The sequence below is a fragment of the Kryptolebias marmoratus genome, linkage group LG8, assembly GCF_001649575.2.
Source record: "Kryptolebias marmoratus isolate JLee-2015 linkage group LG8, ASM164957v2, whole genome shotgun sequence".
In the NCBI taxonomy this organism is placed as follows: domain Eukaryota; kingdom Metazoa; phylum Chordata; class Actinopteri; order Cyprinodontiformes; family Rivulidae; genus Kryptolebias; species Kryptolebias marmoratus.
Genome location: NC_051437.1, coordinates 1,700,423 through 1,723,243, shown reverse-complemented (window position 1 = coordinate 1,723,243; position 22,821 = coordinate 1,700,423). Strand labels below are relative to the sequence as shown.

The following is a 22,821-nucleotide window of genomic DNA, read 5'->3' as shown; positions in this document are numbered from 1 at the left end:
CCTTGCCATAGCATTTGTGTTGCACCTCGTCAATCTCAAGTTGTGATAGTAGTTGCCGTTTGTGGATATTGGAACACTGAGCTACTAGTTGTTTGGCAGTCAGTGTTTTCTGGGGATGTCGAAGTAACCATTGTTCCAGCATTCTTTGCATGTAACCTCTCTGACTAGGGTTACTTGAGTAGTAGCATTCCAACAGATCCATGTTTTCACCTATACCATGACCCATATATATATATATATATATATATATATATATATATATAAAGAACCACAAATAAACCTGCGGTCTGAGAACAAAGTGCTTTATTGGGAAAACATGGAAAAAATAAGACCCCTAGTAGAAGATGGAGCTTGGTTGTTGAGAGCTTTGTATTTTACATGAAAGGTTTTAAATTATATTCTGGATTTTACAATGAGCCAATGGAGAGAAGCTTAAATTAGAGAAATATGATATTTTCTTCTAACAGCAGCCTTTTGGATCAGCTGAAGACTTAAAAATATTTTGTTTGTGGAACAAAATGTCTTATTACATATTGACCATCTCCTTATGATTATCAAATGTATCTGCTCAATGATTTGTATGATTTTTCTTTTGGATGATGGTAATGATGTTTTGGATTATTGTAATGTAATTCTACTGATGTTTTTATGATGTAAAGCACTTTGAATGCCTTGCTGCTGAAATGTGCTATACAAATACATTTTTACTTACTTACTATTAGAGAGTTTTATGGACATCCTGATAATGATGAATGAAATTGGACACACATCACACATCTGCTCTTAATTCACAATGTAGGTGTGTGTGTGTGTGTGTGTGTGTGTCCCTCCCTACAAACACACAGACGCCTCCCACCCAACCAAATAAAATCAGATATCTCTGTGCAGATGAAATGTTTCAACATTAAATATGTAAAAAAAACTTTTTACATGCACAGCTCTCCTTTGGAGTTGATATTTAGATTCCTGAAATATTGAAGGCTGGTGCTCCTCAGAGACTGTGAACCAGCTGAGCCCTGGTTTTGGTCCTACAAACTGAGTCAGACAGACACATTTCAACAAACCATGATTGTGCTTGTTTCAGAATTGTGCTGATCTGTGCTAAGAGGTCTCTGTGTGCTGCCTTCTCTGTTCTACCATATGGAGAGAGCTTCTACCTCAGGTAATCAACACAGACACACACTCAGACACAACTTCAATGAGGGCCATCATAAGAGCTGGAGGTTATTTTGAAATGCAATGATTAATCCAATTTCTTACTGCCAAAGGACAGAACGATGAAAGATTTAGGAAGAAGAATAGCTGATGGATGACAAGCAGACAAAAAGGAAGCTTTAGATGATTTTCCCCCAAAGTCTTGTGACGTAACACTGCACATCCCAACATACTCACTAGTAAACATTCTGAGAAAGACAGCTCAGTTTTTGTTCCAATAACACACACAAGTTTGAGGGAGACTTCAGAACAATAGGAGATAATACACATTAACATGGAAGTGGTTCAATCACACACTCAGGGATTGAAACAGGTAAGATATGTTTTTATACCCACAGAGGAAATGCTCACTAACGGTTTCCTAAGGAAATTGTCAGCCATGTGATTATGGTGACCTTTCATGGACAGAAATGTTTTGATCCAAAGCTGATCATTTGAATTTTTTGACACCAAAGTATGAAAACGGATAACGGACTTTATGCCAGTACAAAAGTCTGATAATGTTATGATTACTTGAATTCTGCTTGTAAGAATGTAGTCTTTGAAATGAGTCCAGAATTAATATGTGCTGTTTTGTTTAAGAACTTATCTTTGCTATTCTCTTTTCAGGGAGTTCAGGCTAAGTGAGTCTCTAGGGGCCTGAGCACCATTAAAAGATTCCATGTGTTGATTGGCAGTGGGAAGCCAGTTTTATATTTTTAGTCCAAATATAGTAGATTTGAATAATGAAGGGTTAAAACATTTTTCAAACTTTAATTTTTAAAATAATGAATTTTAATATATTGGATACTCTAGTAGATTTTAATCATGTTTGTAATGTTAGGTAACCCCTGTTGTATTGTAGGATCTGATAAGTGAGGGAGCAGTAGCTTATTAAAAGGGCTGCCAGTAAGCATCAGACAAAGTTGCTGCTAGGACTTTGTGTAACCCAGAGCTCATTGTTTGTCCTGATAGTTAATGTTGGTGAATGAACACCAGGGGCCTCATATATGAAAGGGCATAAGGTGTCCAGATTCAATTTAGTTTATTTAGATAGCGCAAAGTCACAACAAAAGTCGTCTCAAGACACTGTACAAAAACATTCCCATACATTATAAAAGCCAAGTAGTAAAAGTTTTCTATCTAAGGAAACCAGAAGATTGCATTAAATCTTCACTTTGTCACAGTCTCCCATCCTGAGCAGCACATTGGTAGCAGTGGAAAGGAAAAGTTCTCTTTGAACAGGAAGAAACCTGCAGAAGAACCAGGCTCAGTACGAGTGGCCATCTCCTTCGACTGACTGGGGTTTGAGAGGACAGGAAAAAGATGCAGACATACATAGAATGACTGGTTAATGTGTTGTTTCTGTTGGAAGAATAACAAGGAAAAACAAATGTAATTGATATAAATAATTGCAAGTACAAACATGGAGAGTAGAGTAAGTAAAGACAACAGTAGAGTGAGGAAACGTGATCAATTTGTCCTTCAGCATTCTAAGCATTCTAATTTTAGTGATATTATGTAGGTGGAGGAAAGCAGACCTGGTGACATTTTTAATGTGGTGGGTAAAATACGTATCCTGATCTAAAATAAGACCAAGGTTCTTTTTATTAGAACTGGAGGTCAAATGAATGCCATCCAGAGGAAGTGAAAGGCTGCAAAGTTTCTTGCTCAGCTCCAAAAACCACTACCTCTGTCTTGTCTGAGTTTAAAAGCAGAAAATTAAGAGTCATCCAGGTTATTATGTCTTTAAAACATTCAAACAAAAGTATTTGCTTCTGTAAGTAGAGTGACTGTTCCTTTTTTCCGTCTGTTTTTGTCTGGCTGTCATCAGCTTGGCAGTTGTGACAATGAGCTACTGGCAGCAACTTTATAATTTCTTTTGATTTTAGTTCTCTTTGCACTTCTTATGCAGTTCATACATCAAAAAGTAGAGACACTTTCTTCTTAATTTAGATTCTTACAAAGGTATGCTGGATTTTCAGGCATCAGCTGCATTGGCACCCTTCAACATTTGATCAAAAACTTTGTGTGTGTGTGTGTGTATCCAGTGACCCCACATTAAACCACTCCAGGAGGAGACACTCCTCAGGAAACATCTCTACCACCCTGGAGATGCTGCCAGGACTGGAGGGCTTCCAGCTAGACAATTATGGCAGGGTAGGTATGCCCAACCAATCCACACTTGCAGAATTACCTTTTTTATGATTTGAATGTTTAGGTAATGGTGGTTTATCTTCTCTTTACATCAATCTTTTTCAGTCTGTGTCGTATGCTCAGTTCCTGTACCCCACCAATGCTCTGGTGGGGCAGAAACCGTGTTCAACCAGCGAGCTGACACTGCAGATCCCTGTGTCCAGGAGCACACACAGCATGCCAGGCAGAAGTTATCCTCCCAGCCAACTGAACAGCACTGTGGGACTGGACCTAAGTAAGAAACTACAACCAAACCGAGAGGCAGAGGGTGCTGAGGTAGTTGAAAAGCTCCCCCGTAGGGCACCGGGGTGTTTGAGATTCGCTGCAGGCACTAGATGTTGTAGGGTTGTCATGATGGACACCTCTCTTCAACGTCACATGGAGGACTGAGACATCACCTGTAGGGTGACAGACTGGGTTTGTGGTCCCCATTTTTTAAAAAGGGGGACCATCAATCGAGGGAACACACTTCTTAGCCTCCCTGGGAAAGTTCACTTCAGGATGTTGAAATGGAGGCTCCAACTTCTTATCAAACCTCAGATTCAGGAGGAGCATGGTGGCTTTGGTCCAGGTCATAGAACAGTGGATTAGATCTTTACCCTTTCAGACTTGCTTAAGAGCTCATGGGAGTTTGATTCATCACTGTACGTGTTTTGTGGATCATTTTGTTGACATCATTATGAAGTTCTCCAAAAAAAAAATTATTGAGTTTTGAAAATTTCATGGATATTTGCTTCCTAAAATAAGTCTTCAAATGTTTCCATAAATGAGCACCAGAGCAATTTTATAGTTTCTTCTAAAGACAGGATGTCAGCAGAGTTATCAACAGCTTTTTCAATCACAGCTAAAAAATGTCTCACCACAGAACCGCATTTGTTCCGTCAGCATTCTCCATCCAAGGAAGTCTTATCTGAAATAATATGCCCAATAAAATGAAACAGATAACAGATTTTTTTTAATTGTTTGAAAGATGTACATCCAATGATTATTTTCTGAAAGTTTTATCAAAATCCATCCAGTGGTTCCTTGGATATTTTGCAACAGACAAGCAAGCTCACATAGGGGCAAAATTCCCTTTCATGCTTTCAGCAGTAAGCAATAATACACAGACTCATCAGAACAAAAAGATGACAGATAGGAGTAGGACTTAAACTCACTTTCCCCCTAATTTCTAAAAAGAATAAAACTATAGACTTCATTTACACAACAAATCACTGCACAGAATATATAACACACAACTTTCTAAGACAATGAATGTTAAACTATAAGACTGAAACTGAAATAATTAGTTTTTAATAGTTAAATGTGATAAACTGCTGCTTCTTTCAGTCATAATGGATCAGAAGATCTCGTGATCTGAGTGAGTTCAGCTGTGAAGCTGTTCAGTTTCCTTTACTGAGATAAGACAGGATGGATGTAGAAGCTAAAGTCAGAAAGGCAGGAAGGGAACACCAAAAGAAAGAAGGATGAAAGTGAAGTGAAAACAAAGACAGGATGCAGGGATGAAGACATGAAAAAGCTGTGCTTGAACATCTGCCACAGTATATTTTAAACATGTGTGTGTATATCTGTGTGTGTTACATCCTTTACCTGTAAACACTGGCAGAGACAGAGGCCTGTAGTCATACGTGATCCAAAACCTGAACCCAGCCCAGCTGTGGGAGGCAGTACATGTGTGTGTCAACGTGCACACTGATGTCAGGTTCATCATCTCACCCTTTATATGTCCATTCTTGATTATTGTACTAGTTGGTCACTATAACATATCAAACTGTCCCCACCCCCACCCCTTCTTTCTTAAAGGGATAGTCTGGTGGTTTTTAAAGGGATGTTCTGTCAGACAGTTATCAGTAGTTAGTACCTTATCAGCGTGACTGGGAAAAAAAAAGTCTTTGTCCAGGCAAGACTACTGGTTGTAAAACAACAGATTTATAAAACAACTCTTTCTCAAAAATAACACTGATGTGAAAAGAACACTACACTGGATAATATTCCAACTCTTTACAAGACAGTCTTCAGTATGTTGCAGTTTCCTCATCTGTTATGATGTTGGGAATGTATATGTGCAGAGCGTGGACCATTGTGTTGTTGGTGCAACATTTATTCAACTCCTGGAGTCACGTATAGCTCACATAGATGCAATAATAACAAAAGTTACGTAGGAGTGACTCAACAATAAAGTTACACAACCTCATGCTGTGTCTGCACCAGGACAGTGTTGTGGCATGCTTGTAGTGCTTCTATTTCTGCCAGCTGGCAAAAACAAAAGGCAAGGTTTTTGCCCGTGCGTGTGTGTGTGTGTGTGCATGCTTTTGCTTTTCTGTTAGCAAAATATAAATAAAATATAAATGAAGAAATATCTCATGAAACACAACAGATACCCCAGTTTACTCAACACAATAATGAATATAGCTCAGACAGATTTACAGCTACTGAGCCAAAATGTGGTGTGGTAGTGGCTGAGGATTATCCCAACATATTTTGAGCACTGCACAACATATTTACCTAAAACTTTGGCATTAATTGTAACAGTCAACACTTCCTATCTGTTAGCAAAATATCTTGTGAATTCTGTAACAGATTTTACTGAAACTCTCAGAATGCACTTATTGACTCTACATCTAAAACTTTGGAGTCGACCCAATTCAAGATTACGGACACAAATAACTGACATTATCCCACACAAAACTGGCTTTAAATTAATCAGTTTTACAGATATTAAGCTAAAGTTGTAAGGTAATAGTGGCAGAGAGTCATCCTCAACATGTATTCGGAGCTCTGTCACATTTTGATGTATGTGAAGATCTTATAATGTCACATGAGATCACGCATAACGTTATTTACAAGACTTGACCAAAGTGGCAATAACTCCTAACATTTCTGTTCACAAGATGATCTTAGTTAAAGCTCTACAGTGTAAGACAGCATGCAATATGCATTCCTTTAAGAAATACTAGGTCTCTTATGTGTATTACCATTCTTCATCTTTCTCATCGTCTTGTTAGAGCTACAAATCAGTGGCTCCTTTCTTTGTGTTCTACTGGTGGTGGTCAGAGGGTTCGGTGGTGTCGGTGTGATGGCAGCCTCACTTCTGTCAGCCCGCCCCAGGGCAGCTGTGGCTATAATGTAGCTTACTGCCATCAGTGTGTGAATGTGTGGATGAATGGATGAATGATTGTAGTGTGAAGTGCTTTGGGGTCCTTGGACTAGATAAAGGGCTATACAAGTGCAAGCCATTTACCAATTACCATTTCTTGACAGATGTACTGCATAAATGAGTTGTTCATGATGTAATGTGGTTGCTGCTGCTACATACATACGGTGAAATGGCTAATTACAAGCGTCTTTGCTCACAATTTTGTCTAAATACAAATGGTGTTTGGTCATCCAAATGATACATTTTACCCTGCTTCCAAATTGGCTGCCCGCCATGTGTTCATCCTGCTGCGTTCAAGTCATTTTAAGTTCCATTATTTTGTTTAAAATACAAATTTTCAACATACAGATCACCTGTTGGAATGGATTAAATTTCTAATTAATCTGTACTGTATATGTGGAGTTTTCACACAGTGTTTTCTCAGCACCGGTTGTGTAGTGCATTTGTTCACATAATGTGTACTGATTTAGGTCCAACATTTTCTACTAGTTATTCATTCCACAAACATGAACCTGGAAGAAACCAGTGTCCAGGTTTCTGATATGAGTTTGTTTTGGGATTTACTTGAAGATGAAGAGAACTGAAGACAAATAGCCAGACTGAGAGCTGCTAGAACAGAACAACAGTAAGCAGCTAGCAAGAAGAAGTTGTCAACCCAGAAGATGGTGGGTGAGACTATGGCTAGATGCTGACAGAAGAAGTTATTCTTCTTGTCATAACTGAGAATAGTCAATATGACAATGACAGCATAGCATGCATCATGATACACAGTAGTACGTTGGAACTTTTTTATAACATATTTATCACAAGGCATAACTTTTTGCAACATACATTTCTTCTAATTTTGGCCCACAGACAAAAAAAAAACATTTCAAAACACATCAATATTTGGGAAAAAATGAAAACAGTGTGACAGTAGTGTTAAAAACTGTATTGATCCGCCTCATATATACTCACCAGTCACTTTTTATGTCCACCTGTTCAATCGCTTGTTAACACAAATCCCTCATCACTGATTAGTGAAACTACTGCAGGTTCAATAAGCACAGCAGCACCATGTAATCATATAATATTTTTGCAATTATCATTGGAAAATCTTTAATGATTCCTTGAGATCGCTTACATGTAAATGCACTGGAATGTAGCCTTTAATTGGTTGTCTCTGCCCCATTGCAGCCTCTTTTTAACGGTCTATATGATTTTAAAGACTAGTTAACACAGAACTGTTTGACCTTAAATGTAAACAAGACTGAAATTATTGTCTTTAAAAACTGTAACCTTTTTGAGATAAGTGATATCTTTGGTCTTCTCATTTATCGCCCAACTCTCAGGTTTTTTTGAGTATTTTTAGACAGTTCTTTTAAATTTGAGAGGCAAGAGTCCACAGTTGTCAAGACCAGTTTTTTATCAGTTATGTCAGATTGCCAATGCAAAATCTTACATTCCTCCTAAAGACCTCAAAACACCTTCATCACCTCTAGATTGGACTCCTGACATTCATTTCTTCATAGCCTGCAGTTAGTCCAGAATGCTGCTGTTATGTTCAGTTTTCTTGTTTGACCTTGTTTTTAGTCTCTTTTATGGTGGTACTTTGGTTTTTATGTTTGAATTTTTTAGATTTATTTAATTGGTTGATGAGTTTTTTTCCTGTTTTGTTTTTCAATGTGCTATAGAAATAAAACTGACATTGACTGAGTTCCTTGTACTTTTCCTATTGTTGTGAGTATTGATATAAGTGCTACCAAATGAATCTTTTTATGCTGTCAAAGAGAAAATACCAGCAGTCATTCATAATACCTAACAGAAAGTTAATAAATCTTAGACTTGTCATTCTAAAGACTTTGGATATATTTGATGGATGAATATATTTGAGTTTTTATGTATAATTCTGACCCCAGGTGGGAAAGACAAAACATTTGAATGAATTCAAACTTGTTTTTAAGAATCAATGAAGTTGTATATTGTACAATCATTCCAATCTGGAAAAGTTGCTTCACATAAATTGTTAAAAACCCAAACTTAATTTGACCTTTGTGCCAATGATGAGTAAATGGAAACTTATGACTACAGCTTGAAGTCATGTTACTGTTTGAACTAACAGCACCATGTCTGGGTCAGTTCATCTTTAATTCTGTTGGTTTCTGTGGTTCAGGTGTGGACGATGTGACAGAGTATGACCCAAACCTCCTCAGTGACCCCCAGTGGCCTTGTGGGAAACATAAACGAGTGCTGATCTTTGCCTCCTACATGGTAAGAAAAGCTGTAGCAGCTGACTTTGAACGCTTTAAGTGTTGATTGGATGTTTGGTTCTGAATAGCAGCTGTGTGTATTCAGAATCCATCCACAGTTTGACATGAGACGGTGGAGGTTTGTGAGTCTGTGAGAACATGGTGTAAACACAGTACTGTGTTTGATCTCCGCTCTGCCTTGTGTGTTATTGGATTCATTCAGAAGAAGGACATGTTATTTAAGACAATATCTGTGTTTAAAAAAAAACAACTGAATTCTTTGTCTTAAGTTAAGATTCAAACCCTTATTTTTCTGTCAGTAAGGAAACTGCACACCAGTAAGTGTTGATTATTGGCCTGTTATTTTCGCCTGCCACTGACAGACGAAGGGGTACAGTAATGTCTTTACTGTGTCTCGGTGTGAGTGTGTGTGTGTGTCTGTCTGTTAGTAAAATATATCATGAACCACTGGACAAACTCTAATTTGAATTCTTCTTTGGTGTCAACCCAATTCAATATGGCCAACACAGCTAATCGACCCTAGGTGAGATTTGGGTCCTCTGGGTGTCAGATTAGCTTCTACTCATCAGGTTGTAGTTTACCTCCCACCTCTGATCAGCAGCTGACTACAACACATTTATCCTTCATCTTCTGTAATTAAAGAGCTAGCATGTCTTGAAGAAATGCAAATTGCCTAGCACCTTTAATCCCAGAGTTTTAGATTATTTTAAATTATCTTATGATAAAATGATGGCATTATAGTTGTTTTGGTCAAATCTTAAAAATATCATTATCTGCAATGTCACGCAGTATTGTGAGGTGAGGTTAGTTCTCAGAGTATGTGTTGAGGATGACTCCCAGCTCCTACCACACTAAGTTTTAGCTCAATATCTGCAACATTGACTTAGTTATAACTATTTTTGTGTTTGCTAAGGTCAATTAGCTGTGGTGGCCATCTTGAATTTGGTTGACTCCAGATGGCATTCATTTGTAGATGTACATCCAATGATTACTTTCAGAAGGTTCCAGTAAAATCTATCCATTCTTTCATGCAATATAAAACAAACAAAAAAAATATTTTTCTTTTTTTTTCCTTCTGAATGCCTCTAATATGTACGGTGCAAACCAGATCAACAAATCACTAAACACAATGACAAATTAAAAAACACAACGACATTAACCTACTGAAAAAGGTAGGTACCAGTGGGACACATGAGACATGAGACATCACTGATTCGATAACGGTGCTGTTTGACTTTTGAACCGGAAGGTATTCTGCCTGAAGCGTGTTTTTGAAAACATGAATGCTTCCAGTGACCCACTGGAAGCTATCCAAGAATATTTTGAGTCAGGACATGCATACGAGGTGATACTAGATATACTCAGGACTAATGAGAAGATTTCAGGATGAAAAGCTAATCGGCACCATCGTCCAATCAGCTATGTCTCATGTTTCCCACTGGTACACACCTCTTTCAGTAGGTTAATGTCATTGTGTTTTTTAATTTGTAGTTGTGTTTTTGAAGATGTTGTGGCTTTAAATTCTCGTTGTGTTTAGTGATTTGTTGATGTAGTTTGCACTTCAGGGCCACCGTACATATGCCTTCCTAACCACAGTTAAAATCTCAACCTAGCAAACACCTATAGTAAGATCCCCCTCCTAAACCACTGTCCGGACTGTAGTGAATATAAAAAAAACCCTTCCCCTGTTAAAATGCCACGTTTCAGTGAGGTCAGAAACTAAAATGTAAACCATTTCAAAGCTGTTTTCACTACAAAACATACAATTACTGACCACTTTATTGTGTACACCTTGCTAGTACCAGTTTGGACCCCTTTTTGCCTCAGAACCACCCTAATTCGTTATGGTATTGATTCAATAAGATGTTGGAAACAATAAATAATAAAATCCTTAAAAAATAAACCATTACTTTAGCAGAACTGAAAAATAAAACCATGAAATGTGGTTTATTGAACATAAAATCACTCTCACCCAAGTCTCTCTTCGTTAATAATTTGGTAACTGATCATCAAAAAGATATGATTCCAACTTACATAGACTTTATTGTCATTCAGTAAACCACAAGTGTCACACAAACAAAATTTTGTTGCAATCAGTTCAGTACACTATGTAATATAAACTATATCAAGAGTATAAAAGTGTATCAAAAAGATACAGCAGCAAAGAAAAAAAATATGAGGTGCAGTAGAATACTGTAAAGCGATGTGGTATAAAGTGACATGAAATATTTTCATTAAGAGTACAGCAGTCTGATAATTTGGGAGAAGAAGCAATTATAAAACCTGTTGGTCCTGCACAAAATGCTGCAGAACCTCTTCCCATGGGCCAACAGGGACAACAGACCATAGTGAGGGTGAGAGGGGTGACTGATGATGTTTCTGGCTCTGGAAATGCAGCACTTGGAAATCTACCACCACTGTGCCCTCATGACCAGTGATGTGGTGTTCAATGACCAGGGGAGATCATCTGTTGTTGATGAGAAGTGGAGCATGGCTGGGCTGCTTCTTCCTAAAGTCAATAATGATATCTTTGGTTTTGCCCACATTCAGGATTAGGTTGTTGGCTGTGTACCAGCCCACCAGCTTCTCCTCCTCCTCTCTGTAGGCCAAGTCATTGTCATCTTTGAGGAGGCCCACCACTGTTGTGTTCACAATGTGGTTGGTGGCAGGCTTGAAGACAGTCATTTGTTATCAGGGTGAACAGCAGAGGGCTCAGGACAAAGATCTAAGGAGAGACTGCACTGAAGGGGGTGACGCAGGAGGTGTTCCAACCTGCACTGACTGGTCTTTCACTGAGGAAGTCTAACAGCCTGTTGCACATGGAGGTCTCAGTTTGTCTACCAGATGGTATTCAACTCTAAACTGAAGTCCAGGAACAGCATCTGCACAGGAGTGTTCTTCACTTCCATGTGTGCAAGACTTATGTAAAGAATGGAGAAGGGCGTCTTCCATGGAGTGGTTTCACCAGGAGGCAAACTTTACCAGTCATAATAGGAGTAAGTGTGGAGGCCGATAGTCACTGAGTGATGTGATTTGAAGGCTTTGTTTTGGCACTGGAAGGATGGTAGCAGTCTTGAAACATGCTTGGACTTTGGCTTTGTTCAGTGTGGTGTTAAAAACATCTGTTAGAACAGATAGCTGATCTGTACATTCCCTGAGCACCAGCCAGGGCCTTCAGTGTATTGATTTCTCTCAGTGTCCTCTACATATCAACTGTGTCAAGGCAAAGTGCCTTTTCTTCTTGATAGGAAACAGTGGTATTGCTGTTTAGTGCCTCAAACCTACCAAAGAATTTACTCAGTTCATTGAGGAAATCAGAAGTCATCATTGTTTCCAGGAGGAGCTATCCTGTAGTTTGCCTTGTCATATATCTCTCGAGTTAGCGGCATCATAAAAAAAATGTTTTTTTTTTGTTGTTTTTTTACTGCAAGCATGCTTTGCTAGCCTTACGCATGGATTAAGTTATATATTGCTGTTCTCAGTGCCGGCTCCTCTCCAGAGTTACGTGCCTTTACCACATTATCAGTACATCATCAGTCATTCAGGATTTTTGGTTGGCCCTCAGTAGTGATGATCTTGGTGTCTCGTGTCATTCATGCATTTATTGATGTAGGCTGACACAGAAATGGTCAGTGGCGACTGGTGGTGATATTTTGTAGGGTGGGCTAATAGATGTATAATAAAACGCTGCAGTTTGGATGAGTATACCATGTCACATGGTATACTCATCTATGTTAATGTGATTGTTGTAACTGTCAGCTGCTTTAAACATGCCCCAGCACTCAAAACAGTCCTGTAGTCAGTTTCTGAAATACACCAACAACCATGCCACATTCAAAGCCACTTAAATCTCCTTCATTCCTCATTCTGATGCTCTGTTTGAACTTTAACAAATCATTTTTACCATGTCTAGATACCTAAATGCATTGAGTTGCTACCATGTGACTGACTGATTAGCAATTTGTGTTAACAAGCAATTAAGTAGCTGGACCTAATAAAGTGCCTGTTGAGTGTTTATCTTTTCTAACTCAACTGGAATTTAGTGGAAAAAAAAAGAAGAAACTTTAATACTAATTTTGTATTTCTTACTGACAGCTGAATGTTTGTTACAAAGACAAACTATCTCGGACACATTTGAATTATTGACCCAGTTCGCTGAGTTTGGAAGCAATTTATAAAATCAGCAGGGATGTCTTCTATCAGTACAAGATATGATCAGTTTTCTGATAATCGTCATACTCCGAAAACTTTAGACAGACAGTATGAATGAGTTTGTTCCAATGGTATCTTCATCCTGTCAGTTTTCAGAGAACAATAACTGTTCAATTTTTTAATCTTCTGTCTGTCTGTTACATGTTTTCTTCCTTTAATCCTGCAGACAACAGTTATTGAGTATGTCAAGCCGTCTGATCTGAAGAAAGACATGAATGAGACATTTAAGGACAAGTATCCGCACATTAAACTCACCCTCAGTAAAATACGCAGGTACACTCTCTAAATTTGATCATTCAGACACATAAAGAGGAAACTGTTACATTAAAAGACCTTTGTATGTGTCCTAGCCTGAAGAGAGAGATGAGAACAGTTGGGGAGGATTGTGGCATGCAGCCTGTCACCATCGCCATGGCATTTGTCTACTTCGAGAAGCTGGTACTCCAGGGTCGACTTAACAAACAGAACAGGTTGGTTCAAGTCCAGTCGTCACATCTGATGCTTTGTATTTTCTTTGTTTTTCTGCAGGCTCCATTGTGTGTTGATTAGAGATCAAATTGGCCCTTTTCCAAGGGCTTGACTTGGCCTTACTTAGGTCAACCATTCGTGGGTTCAGTTTTTCCATTCAGTGATCCCAACCACTTTCAGTTCGCTTCTGTTGGTTTCCTAACACATAAACCCAACACTGTGGTACTATAAGGTGATTCAAACGTTTAAGTGCTTGTTGGCTGACAACAGAATTCAGGAATTGGACCAAATGGACTTGATTTATGGCATCTAAATGGCAAAGGGAAGCTGACCTCCATTTGGCCACAGCATTTTTAGAAACCATGGCAGTGAATGGTTAGTGATTTGTGACTTAATCTCACTTATTTACCAGTTGAACTCAGGTTCGGACCATTTCAAAGGGGAGCACCACCAACCTTTGTTAATGTGGTGGTCTGGCTTCACACCAAAAAAACAGGACCTTTTGCCAACTATTTTTATTTTAAAAGAAAGGCAAATGGAGAGGAGGACATCGCCACAGAGAAGGAGAAGAGAAACAAGGAGCTTACTTCAGACATGAACGTACGCTGTCAGATACAGGCCGACATCCTGAGATCAGTTTATTATTGATGAGAAAATATAAACTATCCATGTGTGATTAAACAGATGTTATAGTCTGAACCTGCTGTTGATTAGTTTACTCTGGTGTGAAAGTTCATAAACGCTACTCTCGAGCACGCTCATGTTTTTAACAAGTTAGCATCCAGTTAGCATCGGATTAGCTTTGAGTTAGCAACGTTAGCTCTTTCCTGATGTCTTTATGTTGATTTGCATTATTGTGTACTGATGTCATGACAATGATCTTGGGGTAATCGGTTCTCATCGTTCTACATTCCCAACTCTGTCATTATGCGCGTTATTTTGTCGGCCATGATGGAGCCAGCCAGGACAAAGCGCACGTCATAAACCCAGGACAACAACTCCGCCTCCAAAATCACCTACTTGGGAAATTATTGACCAAAACGCTAAAAACAAGTTATTTAAGTTTTAGATCTGAAAAATGGGTCCCTGGAATGTTTGACTCAAAAACATTCATGAAATGTCAATGTTTTGAGATTTGATTTCAGTTCAGCTTTGAAGAAACCCAGGATTTGTTGAACCTGCTTTATAGCTCAAACCTCAAGTCTAGCACATTTTTCTCTGTCTAAAAGTCTAAAACATTTGAAACCTCAACAATTTTAGAGCTGTTCAAATGAACACTAAGCTGTGGGTTTTTACACCACATCTTTTCAGCTGTTTTTTGTATTGTTTCTTAATTTTCCATCTGTTTACTGTGTGTTTATTTAAGGATTCCCATTAGTCTCTACAATAGTAGAGACTATTCTTCCTGGGGTCCACACCACAAACATTTCAATAAAATCATACTTTTACCAACATTTAAAAAGTAAATAAATAAAATAAAATACAAACATTAATTTATTTAAAATAACTCAAAAACAAACAATAACAATCTTCAATAAAAATAAAAATCTACCCATTTCATAAATTTAAAACTATTTCAATATTTCTTATTGATTTCTTCAGGTTCCTTTTAAAATGTACATGATGAGGAATTGCTGTGATTTTAGGAGGCACTACACTGCGTGTTGCTGCTGTGTGTGATGTAGCAGTGGCTCTCATCTTGTGTCCGTCTGTAGTTTCTGAAGATTTAATGACAGCAGAAACATCAGTTTCATCTTTGTGTCATTGATCTCTGTTAGATTAATGAGCCTAACCCTGACCCTGAGATCATTTATTGTTTCTGAAACTGTAAAAACCAACCACTACCAACCGTTGTTGTTGTTTTACAGGAAGTTGGTATCAGCTGCCTGCATCCTGTTAGCTGCTAAAATCAGCAGTGACTTAAAGAAACAGGAGGTGAAACACCTTATTGATGTGAGTTTCACACACACACACACACACACACACTCACTCAAAGTGACCTGGTGAAGACCTCTGCCTATCACTCAGGGACCGTTTACACAGAGCTGTTTTTCAGTCAAACTTTAACTTTTCTATTGCAGTTTGGCCATTGGTTTAAAAGACAATAGCAATCGGATTCTCTGACACTGAAACTTTTTGAACCCAGGTCTCAGAGTGGAATATTGTGGACATTCCCATTTGCATTTCAAAAGAATCCTCAATATGTGAAATCACACATGCACTCCACAGACAGCTGCAGGAGTAGATCAACAACTATAATAATGGCAGATAACAGGGTGCTGTTTGTGTTACCCACCCTGTAAAACATGTTGCATCAATCAAACAAACATCTGTGTGTTCACTGCTTCTATACTCGAGAGAATGGTGTGTGTGTGTGTGTGCATGTGCGTATCAGCACCAACTAGGGAAACTACAGCAGGTTAAAGAGCAAACCATGTAAATGTGTAACTTTTTTCTAATCACATCTGAAAATCTCTGTTTTCAGATTGGTCACACAGCCTCAGATTATGTTTTCATGTTTTTTAAGTTGTTCAGCTCTACTGCAGCTACACACCTTAGCCTGTTCACACACAGCAGAAACCCATGAATGTTAATACCAGGAGCCAAATGTATCGGTGTTGAGCCAGTGACAGCACAATCTTATTATTTATATCCCTCTGTAGAAGGTCTGACTGACTGATTCGTTTCTTGTTTCATTGTTCACTTATTCATTTGTATTTGCACCAGTACACCAAAATAATTTCCTGGCCTGCTAACTTGTTTACTGGCAATGGCAATAAAGTGATTCTGATTCTGATTCTGATTCTGATGTGTAACATGATGTGTGGATATTGTGAGAGAACCAATTTGATCACCATAAAAAATAAGCTCATGCTGTTTCCAGGTCGTCATTCTCGTGAGGGGTTCATATTCACAAGACGACTCACTGAATTTTTAAAGTTGTTAATTGTTAATAAAATGATTGAAAATTACAGGGCACTACCTGAAAACTAGGAACTAACAACTAAGCTCTAATATCCAATTGCGTTGAGAGACCAGCTGACCAGATCCATAACTCACAAATTTTGGAAGATATGCTAAGAGAGGCTCCAAAGGAAAAGACAGACACGGAGCTGAAGCAGGGCAGAGAGGAGGGTGGGGGGTACGAGAGACAGAGAAAAAGCGTCCTCCTCCACCGAGAGCAGAAAAAACTCAACATCAGGGAGCACAGTGGCTCTGAGGTCCAAACATGACACAGTCTGCTTTCAGTAATGGAACTGATGAAATCAACGTTTGAAAATGGACAAAAAAAGACTTTTTCTTTGAACAAAAGTATAATTTATTAACAGGAATAACATGAATGTCCCACAGATCACCTGACATCTTTGAGCTGCTGGAAAAACATGTCTTTGCTAAAAAGTGTGTTTAAAATTTAGCATTTCAAAATAACAATGAAGAATGTTTGGGTCTTTAAACCATCTGAATCTTTGTTTCTGGGACATCCCTCCCCGCATGTGTTTGAGGATACAACAGTTTAACATGATGGACTCAAACTGTGACACGTGTTCAACAGACCAAAGACTGTCCATCACAGAAAGGCAAGAACAAACAGACAGAAAAGAGTCCAAACAAGAGGAAATGACAGACTTTGGCCAACAGGACAGATAACTTGACTAACCTGGACTCATCAGCACATGTGCTCTGGTTTTGGTTCATCCCCCACCGCCAAAGGCTATAGTGCAAGAATGTGTGTGCGTTTGTCTACCTGTTTTTGGAGTCAGTCCAATTCAAGATGGCTGCCACTGCCATCTCACATTAAAACACTCAAAAATGATGGTGTGGTGGTAGCTGAGACTGATTCCCAACACATTCTCTGAGCGCTAACAGATTGCAAAAGATCTTTGTTTAAATTTTGCCTATAAATATTTGTAGTCAGCTTTGTCTGTCTGTTAGCACAATATTTTATAAACAACTAGACATATTTTTAAGGAAACATTCAGGAACAGTTCTTATCATAAGATGATCTAAGATGAACTCTGGCATAAAAGGCAGCAGGCAACATGTATGCTAGAACTTTAGTTTTTAACTTGTTATCATCCCTTGCAGATAAAAAAAACAGTTCTGATCCTGAGCTGTGAGTTTTCATCAGAACGTTTGTTGTGTTTCTGCAGAAACTGGAGGAGCGTTTCCGGATCAGCAGGAAGGAGCTCATATCCTTCGAGTTCATCATTCTAGTCGCCCTGGAGATGGCGCTCTACCTCCCTGAGAGTAAAGTCCTCCCGCATTACAGACGGCTGGTGCAGCAGCAGCAGGTGTAGCTGCTCCACATTCACCTCTGTAGTCCTCATCGTGCCTGGCTCGAAGGCACAGCGGAACCAGAGCCCATCCTCTGATCTGTGCAGACCTGAGTTGCTGCCTGGCTCAAAGGAGCAGCGGCAGACCCCAAAGTGACGACACACTGTGACCAACAGGACTCAGTACAGTCCCTCATCACCTTCACCACCCGTCAGTCTGCAGCTGTCACTGTAGGAAAACATTCCTTCTGAACTTTGACACCATATTTTAAAAAACAAAAGTAAGATCAATGAATTTGAGTTTACAAAAAACTTGACGAGTGGAGCTTGATGTTTGAAACATTTTTGAACTAAATGACAAGAAGCCAGTATAAACAGGATTTTTAACCAGTCCTTACACAGTTTACAGAAGTTAATATGGAACATCTGAAACCGAAAACCTGCAAATATAAATATTAACTGTAGCTTTTATATAGTTTAAATGTTTACAGTCACTTAATAATCACTAATATTAATATTTGACAATCATTTCAGTGCTCCTAAAACCATGTGATGAACAACAGTGTCAGAGATCTACAGCGGTGGAGGAAGTTTCCAACTGAGAAACCACCCAGCTGAGATGTTCCAAGAATGAAAGTTAAAATGGCAGAAATGACGTTATTTAGAGCTCAAAAGAGGAATCAAACCCCAAACCCCCAAAGATCAAGGAGAGCCCAGTGTTTTGTGGTGACTTTATACTTCAGCACAGGTTTCAGTAAAAATGAAATGATTTTAGCACAAACAACATAATTTACCTGTTAGTAACTTCTCAAATATTCTAGCAGTCTTGGCTTCAGATTGAGTTTTCTCAAAGAGTAATGATACAAATGTAAATCATTTTTATAAGCTTCAGATGATCTGAGAGTATTTTCAGGTTAACAGGACGTGTTTGTGGCTCTTATTGTGAAGGACTCACAAAATGTTAGTGAGTTTAGCTGCCATGGTAGTAATAAACTGCACCTTGGACTAGTTCAAGGAAAAGCTTTAAGTTATTGTTTTGTATTTTGCCCAGAACCCTAGACTTCAATAGGAATAAAAGACCGAACAAATATAGTCAGGTTCTGGAAGCACAGTGGGGTTCACTTCATTCAGCAAAGTCTGGAACGGCTTTAATCTGAACTGTGAAACCCTCATTGGGCTGTGGTTGTTGGCAACAATGTGCGAACAGCATTCATGAGGAGGTTTTCAGAATATCGTTTGCAGGGATTCATAATTCTTTCACGAGTGTCGCAGAACTTTTTAACATGTTCAAAAGATTTATGCAACAGATTTTAAATAAGTTGTCACCTGTTTCTCATACCCTTCTAAATGTAGTTTCTGTGTGAGACAACTTTGTCTTATGGAACTAAATTGTGATGATCACAGACACTCTGAGAACTGGACATTACGTTCCCATGTGACCATCCAATCCTGACCTCATCCAGCAGCTTCTTCCCTGACGTCTGATGAAAGACTGATTATTGGACTGGGGAGAGGCCCAGATTTGTCAGTTGTCACGTAGAAGTACCACACCACTATTGTAGGACAATCTCATGGCCGTCAAGCAGCAGCCTACAAAGGTAAAACATTTGCAGTCTTGGTGCAAGAATGTCATGCAACAGTGGTGTGATCGGTATATGTACTCCAAGAAAACTTTGTCTCAAAGTTCACGGGCAGTTTGTGCAACATTTGTGTGCCATATCCAAACCTTCAAACCAAAGCAACTGAACTGAAGACATCCTGCTTCTCATTCCAGCAGTCTTCACAGTTCAAAGCTGAAATGTGCAAAGTTGCAAGCTTTTAACCTGACACAAAACATTTAGAGTTATGAAGTGAGGATTTGCACATTTTCTCACAATTATGTCTGTTACTGTGAGCTACTGGCTTCATACACTGCTGTGGGTTTCTGCCTGGTTTTCTGTCTTTGTTTCTGTTTGAAGAGATTTCAGGAGAATATTTTCTTGCTGCAAGGTTTTCGTCCCATCTCTTGTTTTCTTTGTTAGATGAGATCTCATTAACATGATGAAGTCCTCCTCATCTGCAGAGATCATGTGGTAAATCTCTGCGACATCTGGAAACAACCTATTTTCATCCTCACTGAGCTGCAGATGTTTGAGTGCCTTTAGCTGAAGGTCCTATGACCTGTGGTTTAGTTTCTGGGCTTCCTCCTTCAGTCCTTCTGTCTCAGCCGACCTTCCACCCTCTTACGTCTGCTGCTGGGGTTGGACAGTCTGAGATGGAAAAGGTTTCTTCAGTAAATCTGACCCATTTTCTCCTTCATGTTGAGCGATATAAACACTGTGATCCAGGGTTCTGTGTGTGCAGGCTTTTAGTTGACACAAAACCTGACCCTGCGGCTCTGGAAGTTCTGACAGGAGAAATGCTACCCTCTTGTGTCCAGCATTTGATGCAGCACAAATATAAAACCTGCTGTAATTGAGTTTAACAGAAGAAAGTCCTGGTTCTGTCTGATCCATGACAGAACATCACAGGTACCAGAACCTTTCTGTAAAGAGCTGCAGCAGAAAAGCAATATAAAACTTTTATTTTTATTCTTTACTGTAAAAAGGGACAACCTCGTATTCAAACAAAGACTCTTTTCAGGATGTTTTCTCCTTCATGCTGCAGAGAAACACTGAATCTTTGGATCAGAACTCTGAAACTGGACCATTCTCACTAACAGATGACATGTTGGAGGAAACTTCCTTCAGAGCCTTGGTTGGATTTGCACTTTGCCTGAAAGCTTGTTTAATCACTCAGTAATAATATTTTTCTACATGTGGTTACTGTTGGATATAAAACTGTATTTATTCTTGTTCATCTTTTTGATGAGTAATGTTTAACTCCAGGTTATATTTAAAGATAAAATCCTTTTTTAACTTTAGACAAACCTTAATGTTCTTCCACTGAAGTTTGTTTCTCTGGTTGGATCAGGTGGTGTTTGGGTTCATCAGAATGTTACAGAACCTCTGATTTTAGGTCATGGTCTCTGACATCAGTCAGCAGGAAAACTGCTTTCCGAATGTTTTGAATCTGAAGATACTTACTGCTCGCACTCTAGCAGTAACACCTCGACTCAGCAATAAGATCCCGACTTAGCGGTAACACTCAGACCGCTACACAAAAAGGCTTTTAACTCAGTCATTTATTATTATTATCAGCATTTTTTTAAATATTGAGCTAAATTTGGTGTACTTGACAGTCATTCCTAACCAAGGGCCAAGTGATCAGATTGCACCAGATTTTTGTTAAAACCTTAGGCATGCAAGGCCATATGGATTCTGTCAGTGAATGCTAGTTTCATCTTTTACACAATATTATGGTCTACTGTGAAGATATTGTAGTTAACACAGAAAAATCCATCCATCCATCCATCCATTGTCTTCCGCTTATCTGGGGTCGGGTCGCGGGGGCAGCAGCCTAAGCAGGGAGACCCAGACTTCCCTCTCCCCAGCCACTTGGGCCAGCTCCTCCGGGGGAATCCCAAGGCGTTCCCAGGCCAGCCGAGAAACATAATCCCTCCAGCGTGTCCTGGGTCTTCCNGCATTATATCCTTTTCCTTACATAAATTTTTCGTGTACAGCTGCTATTTTCCCCTATTAAGCGCAGCAAGCAGCGGAGCGAAGTTCTGCACGTCTTCTTACATGGTCGCCATAACCGGAAGTCCAGCATTTGTTATTTACTTTTTAAAAAATATGTACATAATCTATCCATTTAAACAGCAACACATTAACCAACGTGAGTAGTTGAAGACATTTCTGTGTTTGATGGCGCTACACTGAATAGACTTGATTTACTGGCTCTGACCAGCAGATGGAAGGTGGCTTTAACTCGGCCTCAGCCGTTTAGGAAACTGTGGCATAGAATGTGGAGTGTTTTATGGCTTTACTTTTATTTACCTGTTAGTGGTAAGTTTCAGGCAGCAGTGCTACAACACAGTCCATAACTCATGTTGTTCATAACCATAGGTGAGTGTAGGAAAACAGAGAGCTCTGCCTTGTGGCTCAGCTCCTTCTTCACCACAGTGAACAGGTACAGAGTCTGCTGTAGTGCAGAAGCCGCACCAATCCGTCTGCCAGTCTTGCTTCATTCTTCCCTCACTTGTGAACAAGACTATGAGATACTTAAAGTCCTTCCCTTGAGGCAGCACCACTCCAACCTGGAGAGGGTAATCCACCCTTTACTGACTGAGGACCATGACCCGAGTATTGGAGGTGCTGATCTTCATCGCAGCTGTTTTAGACTGAGATCATGGTGTGATAACACCAACAGAACCACATCATCTTTAAATAGCACAGATAAAATCCTGAGGCCATTAAACCGGACCCCTTCCATCCTCTGGCTGCACTGAGAAAATCTGTCAATAAAAGTTATGAATGGAGTCAGTGAAGTGAAGTGAAGTGAAATTTATTTATATAACACTCTTCAGCAGCAAGGTGATCCAAAGTGCTTTATAACAGAAACAAAAACAGAATCAAGTAAACAACAATCAGGTACATACATAATCAAATACAGAGGTACAGAGAAACATCATAATCAAATACAGATCAGTCATGTATAATCTAATTTTTATTTTAACTACTTATACTTTGCCTACCCCCATTACTGGGTTATTTCAAACCTAAGGACTGTGAATTTTTAATTTTATTTCACTCTTTGCTATATCCAAGATAAGCAAGAGCAAGATGCCTACGGTCGTAGCTGAGGACACCAGCAGTATTTGAACTGATAGAACAGAGGCTGTCTCGACTGGAGGTAAATGTCGAGATCAACAGTTACTGGAAATGAAACAACTCTACCGATGCCTCAGGACAACAAACAGCCTCCAAGCACCTCAAGCAGCTCAACCACCTGGAACTGTCTCGGAGCTAAGCCGAAAAATAAATCTCATCATTTGGATCTGCCTCGACATCTGACAGGACGAACCCCTCACCTAGATGATACAGCATGGCCAGCACTGAGCCGAAACATCCCCTCATCAACACCAGCACCAAAGAAAGGACAACAAGCAGCTGCAGCTGACATGATTCCACCTTCCTTGACTCCGGTACCA

The 22,821-nt window shown here is 39.2% G+C and overlaps 1 protein-coding gene across 1 annotated transcript in view; it reads left to right on the top strand.

The window, feature by feature from the left end:
• cables2b (Cdk5 and Abl enzyme substrate 2b) overlaps window positions 1-21,248 on the top strand; it is a 41,106-nt gene extending 19,858 nt beyond the window's left edge. The window contains exons 3-10 of the mRNA XM_025004511.2: window positions 1,085-1,162; window positions 3,246-3,354; window positions 3,457-3,625; window positions 8,700-8,797; window positions 13,175-13,281; window positions 13,359-13,478; window positions 15,345-15,429; window positions 17,628-21,248. Of these exons, the coding sequence (XP_024860279.1) occupies window positions 1,085-1,162; window positions 3,246-3,354; window positions 3,457-3,625; window positions 8,700-8,797; window positions 13,175-13,281; window positions 13,359-13,478; window positions 15,345-15,429; window positions 17,628-17,774 (913 nt within the window). The 3' untranslated portion in view covers window positions 17,775-21,248. The remainder of the gene's footprint in view (window positions 1-1,084; window positions 1,163-3,245; window positions 3,355-3,456; window positions 3,626-8,699; window positions 8,798-13,174; window positions 13,282-13,358; window positions 13,479-15,344; window positions 15,430-17,627) is intronic.
• The last annotated feature ends 1,573 nt before the right edge of the window (window positions 21,249-22,821 follow it).